The sequence below is a fragment of the Scomber japonicus genome, chromosome 14, assembly GCF_027409825.1.
Source record: "Scomber japonicus isolate fScoJap1 chromosome 14, fScoJap1.pri, whole genome shotgun sequence".
Classification (NCBI taxonomy): Eukaryota; Metazoa; Chordata; class Actinopteri; order Scombriformes; family Scombridae; genus Scomber; species Scomber japonicus.
Genome location: NC_070591.1, coordinates 18,722,658 through 18,743,108, shown reverse-complemented (window position 1 = coordinate 18,743,108; position 20,451 = coordinate 18,722,658). Strand labels below are relative to the sequence as shown.

General features: G+C 42.6%; 1 protein-coding gene across 4 annotated transcripts in view; it reads left to right on the top strand.

The window, feature by feature from the left end:
• The window catches only part of slit1a (slit homolog 1a (Drosophila)), an 85,992-nt gene that overhangs the window by 11,576 nt on the left and 53,965 nt on the right, over positions 1-20,451 (top strand). For all 4 annotated transcript variants that reach the window (XM_053333346.1, XM_053333349.1, XM_053333348.1 and 1 more), the window contains exons 3-4: positions 2,409-2,480; positions 3,990-4,061. In XM_053333346.1, the coding sequence (XP_053189321.1) occupies positions 2,409-2,480; positions 3,990-4,061 (144 nt within the window). The remainder of the gene's footprint in view (positions 1-2,408; positions 2,481-3,989; positions 4,062-20,451) is intronic.

Genomic DNA, 20,451 nt, shown 5'->3' with positions numbered 1-20,451 from the left:
TCGGTGTCGGAATTTATCTATTCATGCATACATGTGTTGTATCTAACCTTGCATCTTATAAGTTGTACAGACGTGCTGGAAATGCTTGAATTAGCATAAACCCAGTGAAGTGGAGATGCTTCTGTCAAGAGTCCTACTCCAGAGTACATTAAACTACTGAGTGACTGCAGCTAGCGATGTAATGGACTTCTCTCTCACTGGATTCTGTCCGTTGTAGTAGCACTTATTGTTCCCTCAGACACATACACGCTCACTTGCCCTCTGTTCCCACACATCAACAAGTAATGTGTACACAAGCGTTGGTCCTTAATAGGCTCTCCACATAGTTAACACATTCAGGTGAAGTCATTGACTCCATCTGTGTTGAAATTAAACAGCACTTGTGACTTCAGGTAATAAAGTAGTTGTAAAAGTGTCTATATGGGTGCATGGGTGCACACACACTTGCGAGTAGTGCCATAGGTGTTGAAAACACTGCCGAAGAGGAAGCCGTGTAGACCTGAACATGTTTTAAATGTAACATGAGCTGCACATAATTCCTACTGCCCAGCAAAGCCTGACTATTTTCGAGCCTAATCGTTACTCACCCATCCCCCTGTCCCACGCCTTTTTTCTGAGCTTCAGCTCACTAGTTCCCACTGCTCCTTGTCCCCTCACGTCCGTCTCTGCGCCACCCTCTACCCCCAAGTGGAGGTTAAATGCCTTCATGTCACCAGCTTGTCACTGGAAGGCAAGAAGGAAACAGCTCCTTGCAGGGGTACTAACGACAGAACTTCCCTTGCTGTAAAGCCTCTGATAACCTCATAGCCACCGCTGTGCTACATGTAATACACACATGCACAAACACACACTGCTCTGTTCGCTTTTCTAAATTGCACCTAAACATATACATGCTACACAATTAACATGGTGTAGGTGCATGCAGTTTATCTGCATGTGTTAAAGGGTGACCTCTGATCCTGCTGACCTCTGCACAACCCCCTGAAGGAGCCAAACAGGAAAAGATAAACAGGAGGTTTGTCTTTACAGTCAGCTGCCATCTAGCCTGTCAGTCTTAAATCAAGACAGTTGATTTACCACTATTCGTATGGCACTAGGTGCTTGGTTGGTCTAAATCAGCAATTTGTCTGTGTATGCATGAGAGAGAGAGAGAGTGAGAGAGAGAGAGAGAGAGAGAGAGAGAGAGAGAGAGAGAGAGAGAGAGAGAGAGAGAGAGAGAGACAGAGAGAGAGACAGAGAGAGAGAGAGAGGGAGACACACAGACACAATAGAGGAACAATATCAGGAACAAATAGAGAGAAAGAGATCAGAGAAATTGAAAGCTATATGCACTCAGACTATGTAAAAAAGTTTTCTCAATTCAGAAGTACTCATCTCAATTTTTTTTCACTTCCATCTAAATTCATGAGAAAGAGATCGGAGGTGAATTGCACTTTTCTCTCTATGTTTATGGAGTGCGAACAGTGATTAGCATTTATATTCGATGGGGAGGAAGCCCAGACTGCTGAGCTGCAGCACGGCAGGCCTCACAGGAGACATGAGAGGTTGCCTTCAACACAGAACAGTTGTATACGTAATGAAGGAAAGCTCTTGTTGCTTCTAAAGTCGCTGGACGCTTTTCTCTCCTTCCTGACCTTGTGTTATTGTAACACTTCCAAAACCATCCACGCCTCTTTTTCGTGCGTTAGCTTTGGCAGTCTAGGTTAGGAAAGGATGTGTTCTTGCTTGTGTGCATGTTTATGTGCTTGTACTGTATGTGTATGTGCGTCCATGTTTGTTTATCACTAATAGCCTTGATGTAGCGCCTGCAACTCTGATACTGACCAATTATGCTGTCCAACAGACACACAAAAACACACAACTACTTTCCCTTGATAGTGCCAATTGTAAAAACCTTGGAGCCCAACTCAGTTTCCCCTTTCACACTCTCTGACCCACTGCCTACCTTTCGTCTTGTCTCCACCCAGCCGCTACACCCAGTGGACCACACCAGAGTCCAGACCCACACTTTCTGAGCCACCTTGGAAAACTTTCCTGGCTGCTATCCCTGCTTCTTTTGCCAAGATTCCACACAGTACCCTCAGTCCACACCGTTGCCCTCTGTGTGTGTGTGTGTGTGTGTGTGTGAGTGAGAGAGAGAGAGAGAGAGAGAGAGAGAGAGAGAGAGAGAGAGAGAGAGAGAGAGAGAGAGAGAGAGAGAGAGAGAGAGAGAGAGAGAGAGAGGTGTTGAATATACTACAGCTTGAATACTGGGTGTACATACTGCAATAAGTCTTGCCACCCAAACCTCAAAACCCTCTATACTTCATTACAGCTGGACTGACCATCTACACACAAAACGTCAAAGCCGCACTGTGTCATGTAGTTTCTAAGAGTCTCTTTCTGTCTTTCTTGTCTTCACTCTGCAGGCAGCTGATGGAGAATCAGATTACTGTGATCGAGCGTGGGGCTTTTGATGACATGAAAGAACTTGAGAGACTGTGAGTACCACTCAGGGTCATCTACAGATAGACTTACCAGAAATAACATATTTATCATTCTTTTCTAATCTTGAACTTCAAATGAAGATCCTACCCATCTACTGATCTCTTCTGTGTCCTTGTATTAGTTATATGTAATGAGACTAACAGGGGGAACCAACCATAAATGGTGGATCAAGTATGAAGCACTTCCCTATCATTCCATTGTGGTCGGATGGTGCTGAGAGGGTACAGCGTGGGCTAGGGGTATTTTTTTTATTAGCTTTGCCTGACAGGAATGCCCTCAGTGGGATATGTGGGCTTAAGAGGCCTCCCCCACCGCAGACCCTGGCTCATCTGGACAGCACCAGGACTCCTCAACAGCTTGTAAACTGGCTGGGAAAACACACAAACACAGTCAACCACACCTCAACCAGCCCATTAGCAAATCAATAGTGCTACCCACATGGAAACCTGCACAGCAGATGACTTTATGGACACATGCTGTCATGCACACATAGTGGTTAACTTATAAAAGACTTTCCCCTGATCTGAAACCCACATTAACAATTTACATTACTAAACTTGAGGCCATGGACTGCTCTCCTTCCCTCTCTCTTCATATTCAACTGATCCCAAACATTGGGTAGACATATCCATGTGCCAGACCAATGTGGAAATTAAGCGGCTCGTTTCTCTAATGTTTAAAAGCCACTAACCCACCAGCAGGTACAGTTCAGTGTGAAGGCAGCAGCAGACCATTAATGCCCATTATGCACTAAATCTCCACCTCAGCTGGCCAACACTCTTCTCAGTATATACAGTGAGTGGCACTGGTCCCAACATCTGTCTGAAAGTGTCTAAAGGCATGGCAGCAACCAGCCTTTCAGATTTGCAGCCTCTCTGTGCCACAGCCGCTGCATTCACTCCCATGTGCCTCCAATGGGCCATTCAGGGGGAAGAGAGTTGTGGTTTCCAACAGATTAGCAACAGTCTGTTCCTCATTGACTTAATTGTTTTATTTGCATAAAGACTGCCAGTCTTGGACGTTAGTTGTTTGACATGGATTCTGTTGCCAACCACCATTCCTGTCAATGCTTCTTTGAGCTTGAATAGGCTCATCCATTTATCTTCATTTTATTTAGAAACTTCTTGTTTTGATAGTTAACCCCAGATTAAATCTGCCTATGTTCAGATAACTGGAGGATGTCATTCACTTGTTTAATTGGAAAGGTTGCTCTTCTGTTACTCTGGGAAAGTCAGCAGAGGCCTGAGTTCTCAGTGCAGCATTGTAATTTAACTGTGTAGAGATAATTTATGGCACTGTCTCTGACTAGCAGTTTAATTCCCCTGAACTTTCAGTTGGATATTTATGTGACATTCAGAGCACACTGAAACACAATAGCCTGTGGCTAAGCCGATTCTACGGCAGCTTGCAGAAATTATTCACAGCCTACACACTCAAGGGCACGCATGCATAGACACACACATACAAACTCACTAGTTGATCATATGTTTTCCTTGCCGCAGGCGGCTGAACCGTAATCAACTGCAGCAGCTTCCTGAGTTGCTGTTTCAGAAGAACCCTGCCCTGTCTCGACTGTAAGTACACTCAGTTTTTTATTTTAATTGAGTACACTCACTTTTCCTTCTCTGTCAGTACACACGATATTTCTCTCGACACCATTGTCACTCAAAGTTTTTACGTTAAATAACAGCACATCTTGGTTTCAGCAGGTCTGATGAATGTTGGCTTTGGTTTAGTGTGGTCTAAATACAATTACACAATTAAGCTTCAATTTCGATTGCTGGAATGTCAGGTCTTGACTTTATTCTTTATTAATTTATATGTGTGTGTCTTCCCTATGATCCCCACTATTTCATTGTCTGTGAGACAAAATGGACTGGATAAGTAGAAAATCTGAGTTTGTTCCAGGTCGTTGGGCCTTCATGCCAAGTCATCTGTAGTTACTCTGTACACGTTAGTGTTTAAACTCTCTTCCAGGTTAAAAGATAACTGTGTTTCTTAATGAGATCGTAAGCCTGTCATTAGATGAATGAAATGTGTCATCACAAACCTTGTTTCCATCAATATAATTTTATGCATATTTATTTTGTGTAAGTATCACATTAGGAAAGGTTGGAAATGGCAAAAACTCAACTTTCTCAATTTCCCATAAAAGTTTTTATGCTCACTTGAGATGTTTTTTTACACTTTTTTTTTTCGAAAATGGGAGAGGGAAACACCTTTGCCGATTAAGTTCTGATGTAGCGAACATTTATTTCACATCAGCTGTTTCGCTTTCAGTGTCTTTCCAGATATTACCATAACGTGTGAAAACATGGCCAATACCAGCTGACATGAAAGAACAATTATGACTTGCCCAATTAAAACAAATTACTGCCCTGTTTATTACAGCCATGCATAATGTAGCTTGTTCTTCCAACAAAATTACACATTGCATGAATTTTCTTTTTACTTGACATTAAATGGAAACATGACTATTGTCTTGATTTGCTTTCCACCTGTTAAGGCCAACACACCCACACATTGTTACACTCTTGCCCCCTATACAGTGGGATAATCCCACAGTAATGCTAAACTTTATTCCCATCTGTAACAAGGCTTAGTGCTTTTTTAAATCTTTGAGATAATCAGTGTCCCTATTTCTAGCTGATCATTCCAGCTCCCATTATTCCAGTTCAGATTACCTGGAGCATCTGGGAATAATGAAACAGTGGGACATGGAAAAATCATTTCCCTCCCTTCTATCCACATAGTGGTGCTACTAACCAATGATCCTGGCCTCAGCCCCCCATCTGTTTATCTTACGTTTGATGTTTAACACCATCTTGAATCTATCTGTCACTTCCTCGCAAATATCTCCCCACGTCACCTATCATTATGCCAGTCATCCTATAGGATTTTAGGGTAAAGCGTCATCCTTTGGGGCAAGGCTGGACTGCTTGTGGGTCACTAACACTGAGCAGCTCTGAGTTGTCTGACTAGCTGGAAAAGACACAGAGCAGACCAAGGCCTTCCCGACCAGTGCGTGGCCTTGAACAACCATGATTAGTCCATCTGGAGCAACTAGCTCTGCCAACAGCCAGAGGATTGTGCTAACACAGCTTCTCCATTTCATTCAATCTAACTTCACACTAATTATTCTAAACCTAGCAATAGATTTTCAGTCATATTCTGGATAAAGAGACTTTGTTGAACATTGCTTAATCGATTTGCTCTGTGTCTATGTATACACTCATTTGTCCTTTATCCTTGGCTGGATAAAAGAGAGCCATAATGGACCTTGAAGCTTTCCAGGTGTGGAAATGCTGTATATTATTTTGCAGTTAAAACAAATGTACAGTCCAGCGCCATGAAATCTAAAATAATACAACATGTGGTTGATTGACAGGTATTACTTTGTGGAAGACTTCTAGCACTTAAAAATTAAGTCTGGTAGCGTGGGATCATGAACAGCAGGAAAAGACAAAGGTTTTTCTTAATGTGTTTCTTAACTCCTGAGCCGTGTGTGTCTGGACCACACCATGGGTTCTGGTTCCAGTCTGATGCGGTTAGGTTACAGCCTGTCTTGCTCCCGCCAGCAGCTTTTAATGGACTTAAAAGGTTCTCAGTTCCCAAAGGAAGACTTTCGCTGCTATTTCATGTGTACTTTTGTGTGTGTGTCTGAGGAAGAGAGAGAGACATAAAGAGAGAAAGTCAGAGACAGAGAAAGAGAGTATATGGTTGCATATGTATTTATATTTATCTCCACCAGGCACAAGCCTGGAGGGGATCATGCCTTTGGTTGTGTGTGCGTGTCTGTCTGTATCTGTCTGCAGCTAATCTCGTGTACTGCTGGACCCATCAGCCTATTATTTTTTATGCACATTTATGAATATATGCTCAAGGACCTCTTGGGGTTACGGTGATTTGCAGTTTTAAAAAAAAAAACAATTTCATAATGTCATTAACTGCTTTGTTTTTTTTTACCGCCATTGACCAACCAATTATGCCTTGTTAGGTTAGGTTAGGTTACTTTATTGGTCTCCCTAGGGAGAAATTTATCTTGGAGACAGGGACAGTGTTGCATAAATAACATACAATAAAAAACAAAACAACATGCAATACAGACATACGGTAAAAAGACAGACAGTGGTGGAACAAACGCAACCTGACATTGGATGATCCTACTCATGTACCGCCATATACCCCCATGTTAGATCAATGGGTGCCAAATGTTGTTACCTTGAGAGTGGTTTGTGTTGTGAATTCCCTATGAGCCTATAGAAAAGCTTAGATTTTCATCTTTTCAGCAGTCCTCACCCTTTTAGGATCTGCATTAGGACATGGTAAAAAGCATTTCTGGCAATTGGTTTGGTTAAAAACAAGACTTATCTAGTGTGTTGCAGGCCACATTTTGTCCTTTGTTGTGATTAAAAAACATTGATATTGATAGAAACGTTTGTTCTTATCTTGAACTAGAGTATCTGCAGATTAATTCCATACTTGATATGTTATGATTCACTAAAGTTAGGCACAATTTGAGATTACTGTTTTTGGTAACTTCGCCACCATCTTATGTGTATACATATGTATGTATATAAATATGTATGTATGTATATATATATATTTATATATATATATATATATATACATATATATATATATATATATATACACACACACACGCACAAGTGTGTGTGTGTGTGTGTGTGTGTGTGTATGTACACACATCTTTGCACCTTTGCACTTGCTCAAAGTGTTCACTGGGGTTTGTTAGGGTCTGCCTTTATGATCCTAACAAGAGAGGTTAATGTGAAAACCCAATGCCCTCAGGTGGAGCACTAACCCAGACGGTTTCTCTTCACCTTGGAAGCAAGATTAATTGCTCCCCATCCCTCTCTCTGTACCTTTTACACTCTTCCTCTCCATCTCTTTTACTCCCCTCTTTTTGCTCATTCTGGAGTGAGGGTTTGAGGAAAAGCTTGTATAACAAAGTGGCTATTTGTCTTCGGCATCCTGCTGAGAGGACAAACAGAAAGGAGGACGCAGGGGATAAAGGTGGGAGGGATAGCAGATGAGATCGTTGCTCTCATTAAACTTTTGAGAAAAAGCTAGCTGGGTTAATAAAAGGCTGTTCGTTAAATGAACAGCGGACTGTTGTTTTGTGGGGAGTTCTTAAACACTTGACTCCCATAGTCATTAAACTAACGGGGTAATGAGTTTTCACTACAAAGGGAGGATGGAGAAATAATGAAAAGTTTTCTGGCTAGAGCACAGATGTAAAAAAATCTAAAACCTACCATAGTAAAAAAGAACAAAATCATATTGAACAATAATTACTTTCTATATTTAGAATAATGCTGCTGATGTTTGATCCCAAATTGGTTCCAAAGTATTACAGTAAATTGAAATTGTGTTTATGTTAAGGTTGTGCAAAGTGAGCCATTTTAAAAGTAAAAGAGACACTGATGCATGAGGGGCTGAGCAGAAATAATTGGAATTGATTAGAGATGATTAGAGATAGTTAGAGTTAGTTAAAGCTGCCTATAATGGATGGCAGAGACAATAAGGCATGGGAACAGTGGCGCAGAGGTGAGAGGTGCAGCGCAGAACATCAGTGAGTAATAACAGTGAAAATAGAGTTGCATTCATCAGTGTTAACGACCTGTTGCCCCCAGCCCACCTTCCCTGACTTTTCCTCATCCCACTTCCACTGCACCTCAGATCTGTAATCTACTCATCCATGTCTGTAATTAGTGCCTTTTCGCAGTGGGAGAGCGGGAGGAAGGATTGAGGGAAAAGGAGGAATAGGTGAGTGGAGTCAGGGGAGTGCAGAACAGTTAGCCTGATAGCTGGCCCAGGGGAATAGCATCTGGTTTGGGCTCAGGATGGGGGCTGGGAGCTGGGGGAGGAGGGGGAAGGGGTATTTTGTGGTTTTTGATTACCATGTTGCTTGTTGCTGCCACAAACAAATGCTGGTGATACACTGTATTTGGTAACCCATCAGATTATGTGATCTGCAGTGATGGTTAAGTTTAGGCAGGAGCAGTGAAATGTTAGGGTTAGGGTAATAATATCAGGGCGGGTCACAGATTCTGATGGGTCACCAAAGATGGTGTGACAACAGCAATGACACAGGCTTGTTTGAAGGTGTGTTGCTTTCATTATTGGCTAATGTGTGGTATTACGCGGTGGGGTGAGGGGATGGTTAGGAGAGATTTTCCCTTGTGTGTCTCCCCGGGGGGTATGAAGGTGGAGGGAAGGGTGTGGTAGTACCTGCTCTACAGGGGAGCCGACGAAACCTTGGCAAAGGAACGGAGAGGGGGTGTAATTCATCCTTCCTTAAGATCCTTTCTTCCATCATTCATTTTCGTGTTAATGCTTGACAACGGGTATACTGATATACACAAACCCTAAACACACTCTGAAATACTGGCTGGGTGACACACATGTACATGCGCACACACACAAGAGAGAGAAAAGAGGAAAAATGTAAATAACACTAATTAGACACAAACAGACACAGAATAACACTATAATTACATCTCTCTGTGCTAATGTGTGGATGGCAGGCATACACAGGGGATTACGTTCTTTATATGGCTTTGACTGTAGATAAAAGGGCGGTATCAACTATGTGTTGATGCGCAGCTGCCTATTCTGTGTTTGTGTTGGAGAGATGCTGTGTTTACTGTTTGTTGATCGCTTGATGCTTAGGGAACGGTAGCGCAGTGTGAGAAGAAAGAATTGTTTTGGGGGAAGAAGACCTAGAATAAATAATGTGCACTATCATTAAACCTATAAATCATTTCTCTGTCACAATATTCCCACTTGTTTTTGACTTTGTTACCATTCAGTATGCAGTATTTTGCTGCAAATTGATTGGCTTGTAAACCCTCTCTGGTGTTCCAGGACTTTTTTGTGAAGGAAAGCAAGCAAATTAACTCTTTCAAACTTTTGACTTTTTTTATGACTGTATGAAAGACTGATGTGTGAATGTGTTTTTTTCCCCTCCTTGTGACTGTTTTTAAGTGTTTCTATAATACTGTGCGGTGTATGTGTTTGTGTGTGTATGTGTGTGTGTGTGTTGTGTGTGTGTTGTATGTGCGTGTCTGTCCATGCATGTGTGCCTGGCAGGCTGTTAATGGTCCAAGCTGGTCTTGTCGTTTCCTTTTCTTTGTCTCTGCTGATGAATGACCTGCCTCGACGTGCTAGGTCTCGCTCTCTCTCTCTCTCTCTCTCTCTCTCTCTCTCTCTCTCTCTCTCTCTCACTCCCTCTCTCTCAGAGGACCGTTTGGGCCCCCTCTTGGCAGTAGTCCCCATGGCAACCCGTCTTCATCAGGAGGTTTATGTGCCATCGATGGCAGACATCCTGATTTCTTGACTGTGGTTTGTCTGACACTAAATAAACACTGATAGCAAAGGCTTTGGTGAGTAAAGTTAACTCAAGACACAATGAAAGCAAATTACCAGGAAATTATCAGAGAGACTGGCTACTTAAGGTACTGTTTCTCCCAAATTATGAAAACTTTCACTTTCAATTACCTGTAGCGGTATCCAGCTATGTTCTACATTTGATTAAATGTGTCCATGTTTTGAGATATATGTGTTTAAGGTTTTTGCCTTCACCCCAATAAAATGGAGGTGAATGAAATTTTGCTTGTGGAGTTTTTTTTGTTGGAGTGAGAAGTTTCAGAGACAGTTATGTTTAAAACTAAACTCCTTACTCCTGCCTCTCTTCCTGCCCATGTCCTTGTCAGCTGGTAAAAGTGGCTTTTATGGCTTGTCGCTGTTTTCTTTACGAGTCGGACCGTGTGTGAGAAAGACATGCAGACCAAACCATGTGAGGGAGAGCGGAAGCCAAAAGGGGGTAATTTAAAAACCACTCCGCCATCTGAAATATTCAAAACAGCAGCACAGGGGAAGCGAGAGAGAAAGAATGACAGGAGGAATAAAAAGGGACAGAAGAAGAAAGTGGAAGAAGTAGGGAATGAGATGGTCAGAGTTGCAAAATAAAGGATAAGGCAGAAAGGAGCAGAGAAACAGCAGTGTTTATATTTACTAACGATTCTGTGTCCTTCCTCATAAATAATTGAACAGATGGATTGAAGCTTGTTAAATATTCACAATAGAGCGTGGGGACATCAATGTTGTTTTGTGTGTGGGTGTGTGGGTGTGTGTGGGTGTGTGTGTGTGTGTGTGTGTGTGTGTGTGTGTGTGTGTGTGTGTGTGTGTGTGTGTGTGTGTGTGTGTGTGTGCGTGTGTGTGTGCGTGTGTGTCTGTCCAGCATCTGGTACACACTGCTCTACATACTTGCTTATACCAGCTCTGATGCTCTAGATATTCATACAAGCAAACATGTGCACACACACACACACACACACACACACACACACACACACACACACACACACACATATGTTATTCTACGATGACCGTCCAAATCATGCACATGTGTGAGTAGTTGTGGGTGTGCGTGCATGTATGCGCCCACATTGGGGACTGGCCTGGTCATTATGAATTGATACGACATGAATAAGACATCACAGTGTGGTCTAGATCCGTCATGAGTATACACACACAGGGATTTCACTCACGGAGCCGCCGAAGGAGGCCTCTTCCACCTCCTCCACCTCCTCCTCCTCTTTTTGCCACCGCTGACAGTTTGCCTTTTTGACGGTTGGCTTCGCCTGGTCCAGATTGGAACTGACACACAGGAGAAAAGGCTGCCCCTCATGTCCTCACGCACGCACACACACACACATGCACATACTCATGCAAACACACACACAATCCCTGGAATCTCCAAGCAGGGGCTTGAGGAATGCTGTAATCTCGGCCAGGAATAACAAACCATATAGTTCTTGTTGGGTTGTCATGCTTGTGGGTGTATGAACACATGCTTAGCGGACATGTGTGTGCATAATGGTTGTGCAGTAAAGCAGCATGGCATATGAATGCAGCTATCAGAATGAGAAACCCAGCTCATTCATCACAGCTTTAATAGAGTGTAAACTCCCTGCAATAGGTGTTTCCCTGATTCAGTGCATCTGTCTGTCTTGTTATGGTTTAATTCGAGATCTGGGATTTCGATCAGCACTATCTGCTCTGGATCATCATGTGGAAGTGTCGTGTGTGAGGAGCTTAGCAACAAGACTACAGTATCTTGTGTGTAATCTCTAGTTATGAGCTGTTAGGGTCTGGACTTGAGACTCTTGAGCTCAGTGTTGGATGTAACCCAAGCAGATCCAAACACTGCCTGTCCTTGCTTGGGTAGGAAGATGGGGGCGTGTGTGTGTGTGTGTGTGTGGGGGGGGGGGGGGGGGTGGGTGGGGGGGATGGGGGGGTGGGTGGAAACCCTTCCCAACATCCTCCACAGCAGAAAGAAGAAGCAGGAAACTACCCACATATGCCCATGTGCCCAGCAAACCCACACAAGTACAGTAAATGATCGTTCCAGCCCTATCCTGTGGCCTCAGGCTCTGTCTCTGATTCCGAGATTTAAAAAAAACAAACAAACAAACTGCAGGGCAAATTATGTCCTGACACACACATACACACACACAATCACACAAATGCCACTGCACATGTACTTTGCCCACCTCCTGCTGATTTGCTGCTGTAGCAACTAATGCTCTGCGGGGCTCGGACTCAGGCTGTTTATCTTTCTCTGAGCACGCGAAATACACACAGTAAAAGGAAATGTTGGGAGGGTTCAAAAAGAACCCCATATTTTGTGAAAGGGATCTGAACCAATTGCTTGGGAAAAGTGTGGTGTAATGGATGGAAAGAGATTTTTGGATTTTTAGTTGTGTGTGTGTGTGTATGTAATTATAGGCTTTAGACACATCCCTTTATCCTCTGGAAGGAGAATCTCTGGTTGAACTCCTTCCTCTTCCCCATGGCTATATTTCTGTGTGTTTATGCATGTGTGTGTGAACTCTGGGCTCTGTCTCCACTCTGTCTGTGGTAAGCAGGTCCATTCTTAGGGCTTTATACTTAGCACACCTCCAGGCCTTTTGTTCTTGATACTCCACAGGCTTTGGAAAGGCTTCTACATAGAACTTGAAATTTGGTGACTGAGTGCTTTACTGCATAAAGATGATGCCTTGTGCGCCAGAGGTTAATGAGGTTGAAGATGATGCAATGGTGAAAGAAACAAAGCTGTGGCAACAGGTTTTCTGGTTTGAATCTCACCTAATATACTATTACTGAATGTGCAAGTGAATGAGACACCATTTATCTAACTATATCTTTCCAACTGTACTGTTGAGTTTCCCTTGAGCACATCACCTTCTACCCTACAGCTCCAGTGGAGTTTCTTATTGGCAGTACCATGGTTGTGCTGTTGTGCCTGAGTGCATTGCAATTATAACCAAATCAAGGCAACATTCACAGTCATGCACCTGTGATGTGCCCAAAGTTATCCTCAATTTAAATTTGAATTTTCAGATAGCATAATTAACAGGGCTTGATTACCTTCCAAGTTTTTAAAATCATTCTTGACATTTATAACCATGGTTAAATTTGGCATTTGATTTTGTGTGTGAACCAAAAAGGCCACAGTGAACTCTTTGCAATTGGGTGTTTCAAAACGTATTAAGCTGTGAAAAATGTGTTTTGTAGAAAAAGTTCATTGTTAAAAAATGCAAGTGTCCATAAAAGTGCATCAACCACTGTGCTGTAACACTCAGCTTCTATTGTTACGCATTCACCTACCTTATCAGTATACTTGTGGATCATGGTTTACTATGCTTGTTTTGCTATCCTTTACATACATTTTAAAAAAAGATGATGAAAGCAAACAATGAATAAAATATTTGAATAAAATTATAAAATACAAAGTAAAATCAATGAAAAGCAGGTCTAAAATAGTGAGTTCTTAAAAGTGATTGAAAAGAACACAATGTGTTAAGCTTTCCTGATCTCGTCTAGCAGGTCATTCCACAACTGAAGAGTCTGAACAGAAAAGGCCATGTAACCTTTAGTCTTTAAGTTTGACTGAGGAATGGCCAGGAATTACCTTTCAGCGGATCTCAGGTTGCATTCAGACACATAAGGAGCAGGGAGGTCAGCTATATATTCAGGAGCTAACTCTCTACGAGTGTTAAAAGTGATCGTTAAAATTTTAAAATCCACTCTAAGATGGACTGGAAGCCAATTAAGTTATTTTAAAACCGGTGTGATGTGTTCCCACCTGTTGGACCTGCTTATGAGTCTGGCTGTGGCATTTTGAATAATCTGAAGTTTACTGAGGTTTTGTTGGGTAAAGCATGGTTCAAGTGCATTGCAGTAATCTAACCAGGATGAAGTGAATGCATGAATTCCTAAGAGATAAAAATGACCTGATTATGTTCTGATTGGGATTAAACATGACTGGACAACAGAATGAATATGTTGGTGGAAGTTGAGATGGTAATCAAAGATAATACCAAGGTTTCTGTTAGAGTTAATAATGTTTGATTATGTTTGATATTTGTAGTGCAAGAATGAAGTTGGTTTAATTGAACAATGTTTAAAAGGAGTCGAATAATAGTGTATCGTCGGCATAGAAATGGTAACTGACCCTCTGTAGCATGCAAAAAGAAAATATTGAGGACCCAACAACGGATCCCCATGGAACGCCATATTCTAACAAGACCACAGCAGATTTATTATCACAATTTCCACACAGAATGACTTTCCTAAAATAAAAAGAGCCAATCTAAAACGATACCATAATGCTCACCCATTTAAAAAACGTTTTTTACCTAAATTATTATGATCAGACACATCAACAGCATCAAAGCCACAGACAGATCCAACAGGAGCAGTAAAGTTTGGTACCTGCTAAGTAAAGATCATTTAAAACCTTAAGGAGCTGTTTTTGTGCCATGACCTGCCCCAAAACCCAAATGAAATTTCCCAGATGATTACTGTGCATGAAGAAAATGATCTGCTCTGCTGCAATTGTTTTAAGACTTTGGCAAGAAATAGTGTGTTTTGCAAATGTATGTGGTAACTAGGTATTATGGATATCAAAGTTATTATCTCTGGTAACTCAGGCCTTATTATGAGTCTGTCTTCCCTAAAAGTGTCTATTGCAAAACTTTTTTTTCAAATGGAATACAAGCAAACAAATGAATGACTAGATTGTTCATAGCTTTTGTCAATCATTCTCTGCTGCCATTACACATTTACAAAAATTAAATCAATGATTCACACAGTGCATCAAATTCAAAGTAGAAACATGCATTACAGATCTCTGTATGGGCATGTAAACAATCAAACCAACAAAATGCATGTTTCTTAGACATTACATTGACAAAATTGTCAGTCATGTAAACAACCTGTTTACTGTTATCTGGTCCTTCAAAGTAATAAGTTACTGTGTGTGTGCATGTAAACATTCTACTGGAAAATACTAGTTTAAACATCATCATTTATTTATTTTGATTGTTTTAAACAATCCAACCAGAGGCTTCTTTCATGTATTTCACCTTGCTCTGCAGTCTCTCTACAGCCATCCTACTTTCTCAGTAAACAAAAGACACTTGTCTGCTTAGGTAATGGACAGCCCACTTTCTAGCAAAACACATACTGCACTAAGGTGCAGAGCCGGTGAGCCAAGCGAAGAGGAAAAACTGAATTCCAGTACAAATGCCTATCTGTTTCCACTATTGGCTCCTTCTCACAATACTCTCCTGCTGGTATCACAGCATGAAGCAGAGATCTCATTAGCCCCAGAGTGTGTGTGTGTATGTGTGTGTGCCTACTGTGGAGATATGTTTTGGTGAGAAACAGTATGTTGTTCTTTGCAGGAGGTGTCGTTCCTTCTTAGGTTTATACAGTAAAACAGGAAATCGCTGGGGGATGGAATCGATTCCTTTTCCCTGTTGTTTCAACGAAGGGTATATACACACACACACACACCTACCCCACCCAAACAAAGCTTCCAGAAATGAGTGTTACATTTGAGATGCAGCCAGATCTGTGTGTGTGTGTGTATATGTGTGTTTACCTGTTGTGCATTGTAACTGGAGGAGGGCCTGCAGTCACACCAATCTGACACCTCAGAGGGAGAAAAGAGGAGGAGAAGAGAGGTATCGAGTATTGATCGAGAACGCAGGAGTTTGGAGAGAGATCGAAGGCACAGTTGGAAAACAGAAAGGATGAAAGAGATGAGAGCAGTGATAGAGAAAAGACGGTGGGGAGGAATATAAAAAAATCTTTTGTAACAATTTTGTCTTATGGACATCCTATTTTATACACTTGAGTTATTGTTTATACAGCTTGGAAAGTTGATCCTTCCCTGCCCCTATGAGCTCTAAATTGCCCTCCCAAAATCCTGTGTAGCACTGCAATTCTATCAAGTAAATAGACAAAGAATGAGAGGAATGGAAAGAAGCTAAAATGAGTTAGAGGGCAATAGAAGGACCTGAGAGTGACAGACAGTTACTGGAAAGCAATAAATAGAGTGGGGATATAGTAAGTGGGGTTGGCAGATAGAGCGAAAGGAAGAAAGAGAGGGAGCGAGAGAAGAAAGATTGGCCTCATCTATAGACTTTGAAAGGATTCTCATCTCCTCTCATCTATGTGGCCGTGCTGGGAGACAGAGAGGGAGAGGGAAGCAGGGGCACCTGCAGAGGAGCATTAGCCAAAAGTCCCATTATCACTTCAAAGCTGGACTCAAAGCTGGAGGAGGCCGGGGTGACACTGGGGCCCTATGGAGGATGAAACACAGCACAGAGATAGCAGTAGAAAGCCTCCTCCCTCTGTCAGCTCTCCCCTTTATCATTGCACGCCCTACCCCTTTTACTGTACCTCACTTCCTCTCTGTCATCTACAGTGTCCTACCTTCCTTATCGCTTCCCTTTCCTCCCCCTTGATTACTTCCTCCCTGCGTCTTATCTGTATCTTTAACACCTGGCTGCCTGGATGGCAAGCCCTATATAAGATTTCTTTCATTCCTCTTCCCTCCTGGCTGAAATTCTCCATCCTCTCTGGCTTATAAAGGGCCTGGGGACTGGAGGCCCTGGTGAGCCCCAGGCAGTGGTAATGAGCTCGCAGCCCCTTTCATGTGGAGATCAAGTCGATGGCTGGAGGGGGTGTTGTTGGTGCTGGTGTTAGTGGAGTGGATATTACCAGGATTGTGGATTGTGTAGAAAAGGAGAGTAGTAGGTCAGCCCAGCCCAGTCCAGACCTGGAGATGCAGACAGTTCCCATGAAGTCAAGAGTGCCTCAGCCAGACACAGAGACACACAATACTGTTAAAGAATGGGGAAAATCACTATAGTCTGTGTAAGTTATAGCATTCCTCTGTCCAAAACATTATCCCAGGGACCTCTCATGTTATTTACAGGCCACAGAAGGTCAGATACTTTAGGCAGGACAACAGTATAAGCCAGAAATCAATAGCAGACACAAACTCTCTTGCTCTCTGAGAGAGTCAACACTTATACATTTGCCATGTGAATAAGTAGTATCGAGGGACAAAGAGAGAATGACAGCCTGACACTCTTTGATTTGACTTCACCAAGAAGCAGCATTGCCACTCCCTAAATCCTCCTCACCCACCCTGTTAAATCCTCCAAAACCAATCCATACGTGTGTGTGTGTGTGTGTGTGTGTGTGTGTGTGTGTGTGTGTGTGTGTGTGTGTGTGTGTGTATGTGTGTATGTGTGTGCCTGTCTGTCTGTCTATTAATCCGTAACGCCTAGCCACACACCATTATTGCTCCCTCCCCCTGACACCTTCATTAGACTCACAGACAGGGATTACTTTGGACTTGTATATTGGGCCACTTCCCTGCCCACGTCATATAATAGCTATGTTTATGCATGCTAGTGTGCAACTGATATTTATTTTCATTATCAATTATCGCCATTTCACATAGCTCAAGGTGATGTCTTCAAACTTCTTGTTTTGTCAGCAACCTAAAAGCCAAATAATGTTTATTTACAATGATATAAAACAGAGAAATGTAGCAAATTGTCACATCTGGGAATCTGTAATCAGTCAATTTATGTAATATTTTAATGACACATTTTTTGGCATGACAATGTTCTGTTGATCAAATAATCGCTTTATCATTTCAGCACTAATGAGCACATATAATTTCGTCACAAAGACATTAATCGAAGAAACAGCTCTAACAAGCAAGTCTTATTCTGTCATCAGGCATGCATGTGCATACACACACAGACATTTCCAGTCTGCTGAGTGTTTCTCATTGCTGAAAAACTGTAATGCTTTTTTCAGCTCTTTCCGGTAATTAGAGTACCTATGTACAAAAGAAAGAAAGCTACAGTTAGTCTGTGTAGTATTTACAGGGAGCATAGGGGATATGCCCAGGTTCCACTTCATAAAGCTGTTGTAAAAGAGAGGTGGCCATTCATGGCTAACAAAGAGTTTTCACATGAACAAGCTAACAGACTGGTGCATGACAGCCCTCCACACTTCCTCAACACTCTTTTTACCCATTTCATTTCCTCTCCCTTTCCTCTGCTGCCTCTTTTCTCAACTCGTTCTCATAAGTTAATTGGTTAAACATCTTTGACTTAGATTTGTAGAGTCCACTGGGGTGTCAATTGTAAGAACAGACGAAACCTGCAGGAGTCGTTTTTACTGCCAGAGACTTTGGCAGGAGATAATGGCAGTAGACTCATCAAAGATGGATTTGTGATAAATACCTGAGTGAAATCATTACAGCTTGAGCCAGTTATCTGGGCGGGTTCGACTTTTCACTCATTTCTTTGTCTTTTTATAGTATAGCTCCTAATAGTTTCTATGGAGACTGAATTGGCAGAGTGTTGTTATGCTGCATTTGCCCCCTCGGCTATATCACCCTCATTCACCTTCCTACCTGTGTTTCTGTATATAGAAAGCTGAAAGATGGTGATACATCTGTGTTAACACCCTCGCTCATCCAGAGAGATGGAGAGCTGATAAAAGTTTCTTTTACAGTACAGAGTAAAGTTGAATCTTGGGGATGTCAGCATCAACAATCAAATTAGTTAAAAGTTTCCTCGGTTGATCTCAGGAAATGTGCTGTAATGTTGTTGTTGCTAAGTTAGTCTGCTTAGCATAATTCAGACATTTGCAGTGTTTGACAGCTTCCTTTGTCATAGAGAAACGGAACAGCTGATTATGTAATATTTTATTTTTCTCCTCATTTTGCTTTTCTGGCTTTACTCCCTGCCTCCCGCCATTCTTTATGCATATGTGAAGTGGAGGGTGAAGTAGATAAAAGGAAGTCAAATTGTTTTTGGAGTTTTTTTCTCCAAGTTGGGAGAGTGAGCTGAGCTGAGTGGAGCAAAGTTGAACAGAGCCGACCAGCGAGGTTAGAGAAGCACAGCCTTCTTTCCCAGGCAGGAACCCTCTTTGTGACACGGGTAAAGATGTGTCCTAACACCATTCCCATCACCCCTCGTCCCCTCCTCGCCCGCCCTCCGCTCCTATCCCTCCATCCCTCCCTCCATCTCCAGAGAATAGCCTGCCCTTTTGCTCAAGCCATTCCGTCTCCTTGGAGCTCATTGTTCCCTGGTTGCTAGGCAATAGCTGGGGCCTCATTTGGTCACCTTGGATACAGGGGGGAGCCTGGGTATTTGGTATAGGGTCAGGGCTGACAGAGGTGATGTGAAGGTGTGTGTGCGTGTGTTTGTGTGTCACTACATTCACACATATACAGGGTTGTGTGCACACATTGTTAGCCATCAAAGTGTTTGTGTGTGTGTGTGTGTGTGTGTGTGTGTGTGTGTGTGTGTGTGTGTGTGTGTGTGGGTGAGTGGGTGTATATATGTATGTGTGTGTGTTTGGTTAAGGGTCAGGCGTGACAGCGCTGGTACAAAAGTGTGGGGTGTGACCATCCCCTCCTTCACCATTTATTAGCCTATTCAGTCACCCACTCCCCTGCTCTGAGCCAGGCTGGGCCAGGAGGCAGCCGAGCTGTCAGTCAACAGTGAGGGGGTGGGGCAGAGAGGGGATCCCGGAAAACATAATTAATGTGTAACACAAGAGCTGCCGTATCGCTCTAAAGGGGAAATTAAAGAAACAAGCAGCCACTGTAACAGCAATTACACAGCACTGAATAGACCACTGTCTTTTAGTTGTCAATACTGCAGCCACTCACACCTGCTCTCGCTTTCATCTCTCTCTCTCTCTCTCTCTCTCTCTCTCTCTCTCTCTCTCTCTCTCTCTCTCTCTCTCTCTCTCTCTCTCTCTCTCTCTCTCACTCTCTCTCTCTCTCCTTCTTTCTCTCCATCTATACTGTTTTTCTCTCATTCTGTAAAACACACACCAGGGGAGAGCCTCTTTGTCAACCGCCCTCCTGAATTCCGATCCTCAATCGTCAAGCTGGCTGTGGCTGGCCGGCCTTGGAGAGCCCTGGAGTGGCTTTCATGAAGCTCCACACACATGCGCACACATGCGTGTTCAAACACACAGATACATACACACAAACACACAAACCTATACTATTGTTGCCAAAGCTGGAGCACTCATTAAGAGAATAGGAGTGGAGAAATGAGCAAAACAGAGAGGAACATTTTTAGAAAATGAGCTCTTATTCAAATGAGTCCTGTTCTTGCTCTCTCTCTCTCTCTCTCTCTCTCTCTCTCTCTCTCTCTCGCTCTCTCTCTCTCTCCCTATACTTCCACAGTTTACTCCAAACTCTATATAGTCTGTGTGACTGTGATTATGCTGAAGAGGCCTGGTCTATGATATCATTAGTTTCTGCAGTGCATCCTTGTGCCCTCAGAGCAAAACCAGCAGTGAGTGTTTTACCGCACATTAAGTATCATTAAGGATGACTCACTGTCAGTGTTTTGTCTCCGTGAGTCATCACTGTGTGTTTTGTGTCTTATACCCAACTTTTTAGCACATGAGACAGGTTAACTTTTCCTCATCCTTCTGTGCCCTCATTTGTTTGTCTCACTTGCCTTATCCCTTCCTCTTCTTTCTTGGGCTTGCTGACATTACAAGACAGTGTATCACAGCTGTCTGTTT